Raw genomic sequence first — 14,411 nt, 5'->3', positions numbered from 1 at the left:
AGGGCCTTTACCTTTTGTAGGAAGCCAGGACGTAGTGTTGCAAATCATCAAACGCTAACCAATTAAGCATAGGGTTGCACATTTGAATCCTAATATGTAAAGAAGATAAAAGTAGCATTTCCATAATCACATCTTGGAGTCGACCAAAAGGACCCTTAAATTGAATGCTAATTTGAAACTTCAAAGGAGTTTCAAATACCAAATTTAAGGTACTCAAATAAAAGCAATGGGATGGGAGTGTAAATTGATTCTAGGTTTGAATTTTCACCATTAATCAATTGTTGGGGTGGATATATCTTCAAAAAATGAAAAGAAAAAAGTGAAAGAAATTGAGAAAGGAGATGGCATCTTCTCATTAAAATTCATGATCACAAAGTACCAAACATAATACTATGAATAAAAATTCCCTTAAAATCTTTGCAACTAATAAACAAAGAAAAAAGAAGCGAATTTTATCCAAACCCACCTAAATGATGAACTACCCAACATTTAGTCACTATTTAAATTTAATTTCAAAGGGTTCATATTCATTTGAGAAATTCTATCGAATGTCACTTAGAATTTATGAGGAGTACTTTTCAATTTTGCCCCTCTTTCCAAATTTAATTACGAGGTAGTTTTTAAGAAAATTATTCGCCGGCATGTCTCTACTTCCATAAACTCAAATGTTAGAGTGCTCTCACATGAGCAAAATGTGCATTAGCTCCATCAGGCAAAGCCCTAGCTGTTGGCGTTGTTAGGGTTTGAAATTTTGGGGACATGACCTACCCATCTTAAAGACCTACCTAGAAAAGAAGAAATCTTTGGCACATACTCTAGAACTTCACGAAAGAAATCAGGCCTAAGGATTGCACTGGTACCATTTAAATCTTCGTGTTCTTGTACTCAAAACATATATATTTTATTATGAAAAAAATTATAAAAAAAACACGGATAATAACCCCAACCTAGGGCTTTTGTTTTTTTATGAAGGTCCGAATTGTTGGAAAGACTTCCACATAATAACCCCAACCTAGGGCTTATGTTATGGCATTGTACACCATTCATCTCTATTATAAAGAGGTCTATTTTCATTTGACTTCGAAATACTCGTACCCATGCTCATCACTTGAAAATTGGAACGGTTACTAAAGAGTAAAATATTAAATAGTTTACAATGTAGGCATATTTGTTACCCTTAAACAAAACAAAAAGTTTACATAAGGTGTCAGTCAACACGGTATGGTGCACCTAAAAAAGCCACTAGAAAAGGTTGTTTTTATGTTAAAAAACTCTCAAATCGATCATCTCGACTTTGAGATTCATAGACATGAAAAAATAGAATTTTTAATCTTAAAAATATTTCGTCTTCTAATACATTATCTAGATTATTCATTTTCAAGATCTTCAAGTGTGTAGGTCTGCTTGATTGGCACTATTTTTATTACTTTAAAATTCATAATTACAAACAACAATAGATTTCCATATTATCCTAAGGCTTTATGACTCGAAAACTTTATTTTCGACATAGTTTTGAGGTACAAGTTGGTACAATAGTATAAGATTAACAGTTTTTTTTTTTTTTTTTTTTTTAAGAAAAGATTTCGTATGGAACTTCCTTTTGTTTCTGCCACGCCATCCATCTCTCGCTCTATGATCCCGCCATCATCTCTACATTAAAGTTTATATGCTCCCGCGGGTACATATTGGACATTGGCTTTACTAACGCATCTCGCTACAGTCTGGAGCGTGACATGGGCGGGCGCGCACCTGCGCTTCGTGGCGCCTTCTAAAATTTAAATGCTTGCGTTTCTGCTCTCATAATTTTATGGTTTTTGCCTACCAAATGGATTTCCAGGTTTGTTTTCCATGAACTCCTTTATTTGGTTTTGCAGGCCAAACTCTGGGGTTTTACTAGTCTTTGAATAGAATATCAAGTTGGAAACAAGACATTAGGGTTTTCGGTATACAGAAGGTTGGTTCTGCATATCATGGTGAGTTTGTTCTCTGAATTAGCCCTAAAATCTCAATGTTTTATTATGAAGTTAGTTTCAGGTCATTTAATCTGTATTTCTATTCAAAAAGCCCTTTTGAGAACAAAATGTTTGTTCTGATCGATAACCCTAATTCTCAGGTACTGTATTGTACCTATTGCGTGCAAAATTTGTCATTGTTTGCGCTTAGAAGATGTGAAGTAGATCAAAAGGATACGGCCCGGTGATTTTGGCAATGGAGGAGAGGCAAGTGTTCCCGTTCTCCTTTTTGTTTCCTCATGCTGTAAATCCTCTTATTTATTTTAAACCCACCTTTTAGTTAGCATTTGTTCTCATTATTTGTATTTACCTTGTATTTATACTTGAGCCTCTTACTTAGTATTTGTACTTGAGCCTCACCCCTTAAACACCCCAACTTCATTTTGATTTTGGATACTTTTGGCTTGATATGGGGTTGTATCCAGATATTGACATGAATTATTTTACTCTCAGACAAATTAAATTTGTCGATATCTTTTTAGTCTTTATTGCGATTTTAGGTACCTAACTAATATGCCCCAAAAACCTTGGGTGATGGGAACGAGGAAAGTTAGGCCCTTAACCCACATGGGATCGTTACATATTCTGGAATTACTGAATTAGATTTCAACTCGGTTTAATGGAACTCACATTTCGTATCACTATTTACTTTAATTGAATTGTTGGCTTCGATCTAGTTTTCTTCAAAGGGAGCTATTGAATTTAATTCAATTGGTGCATTTGCCTTTCATCTTTATTTTGTTCGAATTGTGAAATGTTATCTTTTACTTTTTTTCCACATGATCAAATTGTTGATGTTAGATTGACTTAATTGGACTGAACCTTTTTGGGGCTTCACTCATGGACATTGGGAGCTATAAACGGCATATTAACATAGAGAACCATGGGTGACGTTGGTTGACAAAGAGTAAGAAATCTTTATGACAAACTTGAGAAGTAACAATATGTTCTGGTTTTGCTATTTAAGACAACAATAAGGTGCAAGGATATGATGTTTAGTTGTTAATCAAGTGTGGAAGCGCTTGATTATGCCCTCTGAGTATCTATCCATTTAACAAAGTTACTTTTTTCTTTCCATTCACAGATCAACACATATCCTGACAAAGAAGCATTTTGATCTGTTTTGTGATTTCATCATTTTTCGTTCTTGTTATTTTTTGGGGGTGGAGGGTTGGAGGACTGGCATTGTAATCCCCTTAGATATTTTGAACAATTATTCTCGATTTATAGTGTGAAGACAAAATATTAGCCTTATCTTTACAAGGGTTTTTTGGTGGCCACTAAGATAAATTGACAATGCAACCTTTAACTTCCCAAGGGAAGTCATACCTTTCTTAAGCATTTCTTAATCAGGAAAGCTTGAATATTTTGTCCACAGAAATTTTGTGACATCCCGATCATGTCCTCAATATTGTTACCACTTTTACTCTTTTAAGTTATAAAAATAAGGGGAGTGATTTCATGCAACGGTTGTATAGTAATATAATGCAACGACCTTCAAAACCCATCTTAGTGCCATTTGTTTGATCCCAATTTTTAAATATACACTCTTTTCATTCCATTGAACAATCACCAAAAAAAAAAAATTCGAAAATGCTCCCTAGAAAGTGTTAGTTTAGCCCATTCAGCATAAGCCGTCCATTTTGTTAAGGTGGTTAGATCTAGGCCTTAGAAGGATTTTTTTTCTTTTCAGATTTTTTAAATAGCTTTGTTATCATTAGATGAACAATGTTGAAAAAGAAAAAAAAAGGCTTTGAGTTCGTAAAGGCCTAGATTTTGAAATTGATCAAATGGATGGTCTAGATTCATTATTGGAGGAGACTCATTTTAACCATATCTATGATGCAAATTCAATTTTTTTTTTTTTGGAAATTGACTATTGGGATGAAGAGATGGTATATGCAATTTTTGGGGTGATACAAATACTACAAACATGGTTGTTTAGAAGTGTGGTTGCATTATATTATTATACAATCGTTGCATGAAAACATTCCCCTAAAAATAAACACGTAACTGATAAAAAAAAAAAAAAAATAGAAGAAGAAGAAGAAGAACAGCTTAACGAAGTTTAAGAATTTGGTCAATAGAGTAATATTGAACCGAGACCTTCGAACCAACTGAGCTTTTATCTGCAGTGCCTTATGAGGTCTAAGCATCACCTTTTTCTATGTGACTATGTGTTTCTTCTCCAGGTTGAATTTCCAGTACAAAATCCTCTTTTAAAAGTTATTGTTTATTTCTTACTTAAATGCTTGAGGATTTGTTGATGTCTTTGGGAATTGAGTCTTTGGGAATTGAGTCTTCATGAATCCTTGTTCTATGATTGTCCATTGCTTTAGTGGTAAGAATGAGTGTACACCTCCTCATGGATGAAGCCTGCACAAGGTTAACTGATGTAATTTATGGGGTGAAGAGTGGTCATTAGCTGTACATTCAGGTTGATCTAAAATTTAGATGCGTGCACACAGACATTGGAATCATCTATAGAATTGTCAATGAATTTTAGTGTGTATGTATGTGTGTGTGTGTGTTATATATATATATATATATATATATATATATATATATATATATATATATATATATATATCTTGAGGAAGTGCTCATAGTGGATGCATGATTTCCTTTTGGGGGGCCTTTGTCCATGTCAGACACCAATGTGCATGTCTATGTAACATTGCCCATGTGCATATGTTTACCTAAATTACTTAATTGATTTTTATTTTAAGTAAATAAACTTCAAATGGCCCTATATTTGTTTGCGTTCAATAAAACGAGGAATTGCTGAATATTCTTATGGTGTGGGTAATGGAGGCCTTACCAATTTTTTGGAGAGATGAAGATGTACGTGACATTTCAAGAACCATTAGATCCAGCTGCATTTACTCATAAGTTACTGTACTTCTCTCTTATGTGGTTATGCGTTTTTCTTATATCATGGATGACACTGTCAAACATTTAATTAAGTTACTGATACGTACAAATTGATGGCATACATTTCACTTCATCAAAATACTTTATATTTGATGGTGTCATGTTTCTTATCATATGTTTCATGAGTTTACACTTTAGTTGCTTTTCTTTTGTTGAGATGCTCTTTATATATTTATTTTCTTGACTTCAATTGTGATACCGACTTTATTTTGAGCAGCATCAGAAGGAAAGATTTGTCTTTTCTACGTCAGTTCACAATTTGGGGATTATTGAACTGTGCCAATGAGGTTTTATGTATCTTCGCTTCAGTATGAACAGCGAGCAAAATGGGGACCAAAGGTGGGGTTAAAGATGCTCGGAAATGTTTTATCGTGAATAAATGTCATTCATCCTTCTAAAAAGCAAGGGAGACCAGTGACCCTTAATTTCTCTCCCATACTTCATCTATTCTTGGTTATTCAACGCTTTGCACACCAATTTTAAGTTGAGATTGTTTATTTAAGATCAATTTACCTTAATGTATATGATGGTTCTGATTCTGGCTGTTTGACTGTCTTACATGTTACTGTTTTTTACCTTTCTTTTTTTTCCCAAAAAAAGGAAAGGAACGGTGGTTTGGAACCCTTGGCGTGATGTTGTGGTTTCAACCACTCTAACCACCAAGCCTAGAGCTGTGCTTTCGTACACATCACATGTCACGTTATTTACAATTTTTTTGCAAAAACCAGTGGCATTTCCAAAACCACCTCTTTAGAGGACATTTCAGAAAATTCATGGAAAAGAGTGTCATTTCCAAAACTACCTTATCTTCAAACCACCCCCTTCACACGCATCTCTCTTCTCTATTGCCACAAACTTTGGTCAGGTGCTTCAGTCCAGGGGCATTTCAGATACTTCCTAAACAACAAGGGCATTTCCAAAGGTGTCCCTTTTCGAAATTCAAACTGAAAATGACTAGCCGTTGGGATCTCCCACCACTAAAATATTTGATTCAAACTAGAAAAGCTCCCACTGTGATCTCCCTCCAAATATCTCCCCCACACGGAAGTCCTCTTGGCCAAAGGACATTTTAGATACTTCCAAGAAAACTCCGGGCATTTCTAGAACTGACCCTTCACAGTTTTCAAACCCAAAGTAACTAGCCGTTGGGTTCTCCCTCCAATGGTAGTCAACCGTTGCCTTGACCTTCTCCACCATTGCTGCCACCCCAAACAACTCCACCAAGCCCATGCCCACCTCCTTATCTCAGGGCTACTCTCTCTTCCTCACCTTCTTAATGCCCTAATTCGCACCTGTGCTCGCCTTGGTCTAGCCCAACATGCCGAAAGGGCCCTCAGCCATGACCCAAATCCTAATGCCTTCCTTTGGACCTCTGCAATCCATGCCCAAGTCTGCTCCAACCTACCTAAACATGCCTTTGTCCTCTTTCAATCAATGCTGGCCCACCAAGCCCGACCCCTTGAATTTACCCTTTCATCTCTGCTAAAGGCCTCTGCCCTAAATTTGGACCCTCGATCGTGCCTGTCCCTCCACACCCATGTTGAGAAATTGGGTTTTGAGTCTTGGATCCTCTTGCAAAATGGGCTCGTTGATGCGTATGCCAAGTGTGGGCGTTTGGATTTGGCTAGAGAAGTGTTTGATGAAATGGATGAAAGAGATTTGGTTTCATGGAATTCCATTATAGCTGGGTACAGTGGTCAAGGGGAGGTAGGGATTGCTCGGAAGCTCTTCGAGGAGATGCCAGAGAGGAATTCAATCTCTTGGACATCTATAATTGGTGGGTATTTGAGGGTTGGAGACTTGGTGGAGGCACGGACTTTGTTTGATCGGATGGGGGAGAGGGACCCAGCATCATGGAGGGTCATGATTGAGGGGTATTTGGCTTATGGAGAGATCGTGGCCGCTCAATATCTATTTGAACTGATGCCCCAAAAGGATATTGGGTCATGGAATCTCATGATTCGTGGGCTTTGTCAGTTTGGAGAGATGTGTCGAGCTCGAGTGCTCTTTGATCAGATGCCTAAGAAGAATGTGGCCTCGTGGACCATGATGGTTGATGGTTTCATGAAGATTGGGGACTTAGGTTCTGCAGTGTTGTTTTTTGAGCAAATGCCTGAAAAGAATTTGATTTCATGGACAGTCATGATCTCTGGTTTTGCACACAATGGCGCACCAATTCAGGCTTTGGATTTGTTTTGGAGATTTGAGCAAATGGGTATTGAACCAGATGAGACCTGCATTTTGGGGGCCATCTCTGCGTGTTCACAGCTTGGAATTCTTGAAACAGGTGAGAAGATCATACAAAAACACATAAATCAAATAGCTAAAACAGAACTTTCTCCTCAGATGGTTACTAGCATGATAGATATGTACGCAAAGTGTGGGGCTGTGGATAAAGCTTATAGAATATTCAAAGAAGCTCGGGATAAAGATGTTGTTTGTTACAGTGCCATGATTACAGCTTTCGCTAACCATGGCAAGGGTGAGGAAGCTCTAGGGTTATTTTATAGGATGTTGGAGAATGGGTTCAGACCAGATGGTGTTACTTTTATGGGCGTTTTGAGTGCTTGTAGTCATTCTGCCCTCATAGAAGAAGGAAAGAAGCAGTTTGAATCTATGAGCAAAGACTATGGCATCAGGCCATCAGAGAGGCACTATGCTTGTATGGTTGATCTTCTTGGTAGAGCTGGTTGCCTTCGTGAAGTTCTGGAGCTTATAGAAACCATGCCTTTTGAGCCTGGTTCGAGTATTTGGGGGGCCATGCTAGCTGCCTGTCGAGTTCATTGCAATGTGGAATTGGCTGAAGTTGCAGCAAAGCATCTCTTTAAGATTGAGCCTGATAACTCAGGGAACTATGTGCTTTTATCCAATGTCTATGCAGCCAAGAACCAATGGGAGAATGTATCTAAATTGAGAGCAATGAGAAGGGAACGGGGAGTGAGGAAAAATCGTGGTTGCAGTTGGATAGAGGTGAACTCTTGTGTTCATGAGTTCATTATGGAAGATAGAAGACACCCAGACTCTAACTCAATCTATGAAGTCTTGGAGGGATTGCTTGGCGAGATGATGCTGATTGGGCATGGGATTGATGATTTAATTTAGTCATTTCAAACTGGAAACAAGACAAACAGAGAGAGATCCAACTGGTCTGATCACACCCCCTTCTCTCACAGAAGAATGAATAAGAGTAAGCTTTACACTTGGATAGAGATTTGGAAACTGCGGTGAATGAACTCATTATGAAAAAGAACCAGGACTCGGGCTTTGAAGATGTGGAGAATTTGCTTGGAGAGATGCAACCATTCGGAAATGAGATTGATGACTTTGTTTGGTATTTCAAACTGGCTACAGTGAGAAACTACATCATACAGACTGCACCAAATGTAACCCTAGTTCATTTTTATTGAGGGGAGTCCACGTTTGCTGATCTCTCTAAGTTTTGTAATCTGAATTGCTAAGGCTTGAAGTTTACAACAAGAGGGGAACCGAACTGTCTGAAACCAAGTGTATTTGCCATTAAAAATTATTGAGGTGAATCTGCATTGCCATTACCTGAACAGTATTCATCTAAAAACCATGAAGCTGAGTATGGAAATTTAATGGGCCTGAGAATTAATTTTCTTTTTCTCTTAATTTTGTTTAGGCAGAATCCATCTCCAAATTTTTGGAGAAAGCTTTGCTTGTGCAAGTTCTGGTGATAGCCCACTAACTTGGAATGGGTTATAAATGTAGTGGCTCAAATATTTGATTGCCCCAAATATGTATTGTACATTTTGAAAGTCCAATTTTAAAGCCATGAAAAGACAAGAAAAAAAAAGAAAAAGAAAAAATGAATGTAATAGGTGGTTGAAAATTGAACTTCCGTCTAACGCTTTTTTTGTTTTTTTGGCGGTTTGAAATTTTGACTTTTGAATTGCACCTACTTTTGAATGGCCCAACATTTAGTGTCTTTTGTGTGTGTTATAGGTGTTTCTAAAGTCCAACTTTTGAATTACTTAAATATATCTTTGTTGTATTTTTGGCGGTTTGAGAGTTGAACTTTCCAAGTGCCACTTTTGAATTACCTAAATATATCATTTTTTAACATTTTGGCTGGTTAACTTATAAGTGCAATTAGTATCTATGGTTGAAAATATGTATCATCGGCTACTAATGCAATTTATTTCCCTTATAAATTTCTCTCTTAAGAGAGAGCTGCCAGGCAAGCTGAAAAGCCTGTTCCAGTGATGGGGTAATACCATCTCAATGCCTATCTTTTCTCCATATGTTTTCTTGGGGAAAAGTTTATATGAGGTGTCAACATTTTACTATAGAAATAAGGCGCACCTCAAAATCTTAGTAGAAAAGGCTGTCCTAATGCTATGTAAAAAAAAAGATTTCAAGTCCTCGAACAGTGTATCTTGTAATGTATTATCAAGATCGTCTATTTTTAAAATTTTCAAGTGTTTATAGATATGCTTAATCTGTAAAATATTTAAAGCTTTAAATTTCATACTTAGATATAATTAGATATGAAAACAGATATGAGAACCATAGGGATTTTTAGGACTTAAATAGCATCTTTTGGCATCAATTCATGGTGTGCAAGGCAACAACCTTATACAAACCTCTCCTTTTTCCTTTATTCCTTGAGCTCTCGGACAATCATCACATTATTACTCCTGTCCGATAATTTAAAAACTGGATCGGGCATCAAAAAAACCGTATGAATCGGCGGTCCAGATCGCTATTTTACTGTGAGAAAAAAATAGTGAACCTGTAAAAAAAAGCTCGAACTGGCCAAAAACTGGTTTGAATTGATGGATCTACATTTTTACTATAGCAAATCGCTGGTTCTCTTCTAGATCCAGACGATTTCCTATACATGGTCATAATCGGCACGGGGCGGACCAAGCGATTCCGTATCGATCCGACATTTTTTAAATCACTGCTCTTGTTCACTATTTTCCCGTTAGTTATATAATTCTCCTTTTCTTTGGTGATCTTGAATTTTTTACTGTTCATGGACATTAAGGATTATGGTCAAACCCAAAAATAAAGGGAAATTATTGAACTTCAAAACATTACTTTAATGGGTGAGAGACGTTAAATGAGTGTACCTTGAAAATAGCGCATTTTGAAACTTGGTCGTTCACTCTATGATATCAACTACACCATTCAACTCTAATAATACTTTTATAATCCTCAAATTCCATTTAGAGCTTTGAAAACTTTTCACCAATTGGTAAAAGAGGTTAAAAATTAATCATTAAACATCTTGTGACTTTGGCTCCTTGCCCCTCTGTTTTATCAATCAACGTGCATTGATTTTACTCTTGCCCCACAAGTCTTGCATTGGCAGTACAAGCAAATTGAGCTAGATGTTCAATGTTATCCTCAGGGAATCAATCAGGACCGTCCATTCATATGCTATGCCATGCATAATGCCTACCCACCAACATGGGCATAGGCAGTTTGGGCCCTCATCATAACCATTGGCAGTATAAGTCCTTCTCATGCTAGCATCACCATGGGCACTTGGGTTCCTCTGACCCAGTGTTTCAAAAATCACTTGTCCGACTCGGAAATCGTACGAATCTGATTGGAAAATCGAATTGAACTCCTACTGAGTCGGTGCCTGATTCCGATTTTAGAAAACTGTTGTTTGCCATGTAGCATGGATCACAGTTTAGGACATGCATGCTAAGATTTTTTGAAGTCATGCTCATGTGTTTCAATGGTCTCCACATCAATGCCCATGCTACGTCGGCAAAGTCCGTGCTACAGAACACACCATTAGAAGCCACATGTTCTACGATGGTGGTTGGGGTCACATAGGGCCCAAGGGTTTGAGATTAAGGGATCAAATAAACACGAAAGGACATAGACTGGCCCAGTTCTTTTAGCTTCTTGTCCTCTTTCCCTAAATGTGGTTCTCTTCTTCCTCATGTTTATTATCATAATTCAAGTTGAGATAAATCCAGCAAGGAGCCATCTTTTCTGACCAATTGATTTACTTTTTAGAAAAAACAAAGAAGAAAAGAGCAGTCTACAATTGGACTGTTGACCTTGGGTACGAAGAGGTAACGTTTACCCTTAACCGTTAGATGTAAAATTGGGTGGCTCAGATTGTTCCATTGATGATGTTCAAAATCTAAAATAGCTTTTTTAGACGCTGTGACATGCTCCTTCTGTACCAAAACTATGTGGTCTTGTAGTATAATCTGAATCGGTCTAAACCTATTTAGTTTGTGGGGAAGGTGTTTTGCTTGTTCTAGCTCAGGATCATAAACTAGTCAAGAAAGTGCTCAGTTTCATATGTAGTGTACATGTTTTTGTCAAAGGACATGCATGAAATCTGAATAATTTGTTTAATCGAAGGAAATGCCAGGGTTGAGGAAATACTTTGAAAAGCTCTAGAATATCTGAGATTTTTGTGGTCGAGCTCAATAGTCTCTCGCTTCAAGTTTTTTCTTTTCATCTCAGCCAATCGTTTCAGCTTTGCCAAGCATGCCTACCCAATTTGAAAATAACTACTAAGATTCCAGCTAACCCAATAACTGGTTTATAGCTGGTCCCTACACTTAAATGTCTTTAGATGAATGCTTGCATTGTTTTGAAGCAGTTGTTGTCATGTAACTCTGTTTTTTACTGCAATGGCTAGTTGGCTTGGCCCCCTTTCTACTCGAATGGGTCATGGGACATTAAATTGGTAGTTCAATGTCTCATTTTTATTGGCTCCATTGTTGATGGCAACTACTCCTAGGACCACTTATAATCCTTTCTTTGTTAAGCCATAGGGCATAGGGAAATCATTGCATTCCTTGGCTTCACCACTGAGAAATCTCAAGAAAATGGTGTACAATATAATCCAAGATGGTTGAAAGCTAACCATCAAACCATAAAATCGATAAATAAACGGACTTCAATTCATAATTCTTTTGGAATTTGCAGTCACCAAGAATGAAGGATTCAATATTCGTAAACTGGAAAATGATTAAATGAGCCGACTGGCCTATGGCACAGTATGGCTGGTGGCCTGAGATTGAAGGAGAATGTTACAAACGATGCAGATTGTGCTTTAAAAAATTAGGATTTTGAGACAGTAGGGGGTTTGATGGTCTCCAGTGTTTGTGCACATGTCGGTCTCATCCGGGTGATCCAAAAAAAAAAGAAAAAGAAATGATAATTGAATTCACATGGAAAATTTGTGGCGTAATGTATCTGCCCTTCTCCACTGCCCATTTCATCTCTTCCCCTCAGATCTTGGCCAGTCAGCCTATTGCACAGTCAGGGCTCATAGAATCATCTGCCTTATAGACTGGGTGCCCTTTGGGCAGTGTATGGATCAACTCAGTCTACAACTCAGTCCCACCATCCCCAAAAACCATTTCTTTTAGGTAGGCAAGACCTACTGAATTAAAAATAGCAATAAAAAGGATAGACTTTAGAGACAATGGTCAAATTTAGTGTCCTAAGTACCGACGCTAATGTTTTATTTTTGTCTCAAATCCACATGCCAAAGTTGTTCTTTACCCCATTATTCAAGTGTCCCATGATTTCAATGAAGTTTTAGGGGATCTTTCTTGGTAATGATACAAGGTCTTGTTTGTTTTTAGTGCCATTTTGAAATGGAGCCACAAACCCTTTGTGCTGTGTTTTTTAGTTTTTTCACAAATAATGTAGGACACTTCACTACCCCATGGTTGTATAATCTCTAATTTAAAACTCACTTGAAAAGACACCACACCAAACATGTCTCACTAATCCATTTTTTCTAGCAAGAGTTAAGTGTAACACTAATCACATGAAGCACAATTTGGTTATTTTGACTAAGTGACACGTATTATTTCTCTCTCAAAAGTAGTTCTTTTGTGGTCTAGCATTTCTTTTTTTGGGGGGGCATAAAAAGATTTCATCATACCCAACTGGTGGCTACAGAATTTCCAAAGTTATCGGCTTCATCTAGGTATCAAGAAATGGCATTTTTTTTTATTTTATGTGGCTCCCGCTTGAAGTCCTTAAATCTTTCACACTAACATGCATTTGTAGCACCCTTTGCCCCTGTAGTTGTTTTTCTCCTTTGTGATAGACTCACATCAGGCATTAAATTGGTAGGGCTTTAGAGGTATTTATTTCATCTCAAGTTTGGTACACACATCCTCTTAGCCCTAATGACGAAGCCCATGAAAATTTGTTTTTATGAACTTAATGAGTGATGTCTGTCGATGCCATGGATAGCGGTATTTAGCCATTTCATCATCATCATCATTGTCAAAGCCTTTTCCCAACTAAGCCATTTAAAAATGAAAATTATTTTTTTAAAAGTTGGTTTATTTGGTGATGAAAAGGCCATCCACCAACTTTGGGGTTAAACAGATCTTCCTAGGGCATCTTACTAACACCATTTTCTTTTCCCAAAAAATGGACAATCTGTATTCAATGCATTTTTTCTCTCTTCGAAAAGAGGCATTCTTCAGATTTGAATTATTTTTTCATGATCTTCTTTGCCAGTACCAGTAGATCATATTTAGGGTAAAATAAATGCCCCTAAGACCCTCAAAATAGGGAAGGAGGGCAATACAGTTGTGGTCTGCCCTTGGCAAGTCAAAAGGTTATTTCTTCTGTAAAATAGGACCACAAATACTTAGCACATGTCATGATAATTCCACCTTCTGTACTTGTTTTCCCTGAGTAAATCCACATGGCCTCATCTACTATGTATCCATATGTTTGAATTGTCATTCTTCATTGTTGGGTATTTTTGACAACCATTCTTTTGTTATTTTCTGACACATGCAACAACATTGTCAACATTCCTTAATGGACTCTCCAAGTACCCAAGTTTTTCCTGGACCACTAAGCCAGCCATAGTCTTTGGCCTTGTGTTATAGCAGTTTTTTTTTTGCTCAAACACTAAGATTTTGAAATGGACCCTAAATACATGCTGGCTGATCCTCTGAACAACCAAGTTGTCATTCTTAGAGTTCACTGGCTTTATACCCACACTACCCTACACATGCATGGTCCAGGTTTTCACAAGGGGGAAGCTAACAAAACAACCATCCTAGTAACTAGTGATTCTCCAGAGAAAAGTATTTTGTGAGTTGAACCGGTCATGTGTCGGCTCTGGTTTTCAAGGGTTTTTGAACTCAAAACACATCCTTAACGATCACCAAATCCATTCCCACCTCATAATATGAACTTCAAACTCCAAAAAATGTGCAGTTCTTATGAAGTTTAAGAATTAAAGTAAACAATCCAAAAAAATAGTGTAAAATAAAGCAATTTTAAGGCTAACAACTCACCTTTTTTCTCTTTTTCAAATTCATGATTATGGTGATTGAGTTGATAGACTCGTAGAACTTTAGATCCATCTCCAAGATAAGTTTTGGAAGGGTGGACTCACTATAACAGGTGCATCCTTGGAAGCACCAGAACCTTACCCATCATGCAATCCCTGGCCAACAAAGTCCTTTTATTCAC

The 14,411-nt window shown here is 37.3% G+C and overlaps 1 protein-coding gene across 2 annotated transcripts; it reads left to right on the top strand.

The window, feature by feature from the left end:
* Window positions 1-1,611: 1,611 nt before the first annotated feature.
* On the top strand, window positions 1,612-8,497 carry LOC148782990 (pentatricopeptide repeat-containing protein At5g44230-like). Of its 2 annotated transcripts, none has more exons than XM_088861586.1 (3): window positions 1,612-1,973; window positions 2,114-2,219; window positions 5,170-8,497. In XM_088861586.1, the coding sequence occupies exon 3, from the start codon at window positions 6,108-6,110 to the stop codon at window positions 8,046-8,048; it is 1,941 nt and encodes a 646-aa protein (XP_088717712.1). In that variant the 5' UTR covers window positions 1,612-1,973; window positions 2,114-2,219; window positions 5,170-6,107; the 3' UTR covers window positions 8,049-8,497. The 2 variants fall into 2 exon arrangements, with proteins under 2 accessions (XP_088717712.1, XP_088717711.1); XM_088861585.1 differs by having other exon boundaries at window positions 5,164-8,497.
* The last annotated feature ends 5,914 nt before the right edge of the window (window positions 8,498-14,411 follow it).

This window comes from Amborella trichopoda, chromosome 3 (assembly GCF_054954075.1).
Source record: "Amborella trichopoda isolate Santa Cruz 75 chromosome 3, AtrichopodaSantaCruz75HAP2 v2.0, whole genome shotgun sequence".
NCBI lineage: Eukaryota > Viridiplantae > Streptophyta > Magnoliopsida > Amborellales > Amborellaceae > Amborella > Amborella trichopoda.
This window is presented reverse-complemented; position numbering and strand designations above follow the sequence as displayed.

Coding starts and splice junctions, on each gene's coding strand:
- LOC148782990 (XM_088861586.1), top strand. CDS start 6,108: ATGGTAGTCAACCGTTGCCTTGACCTTCTCCACCATTGCTGCCACCCC.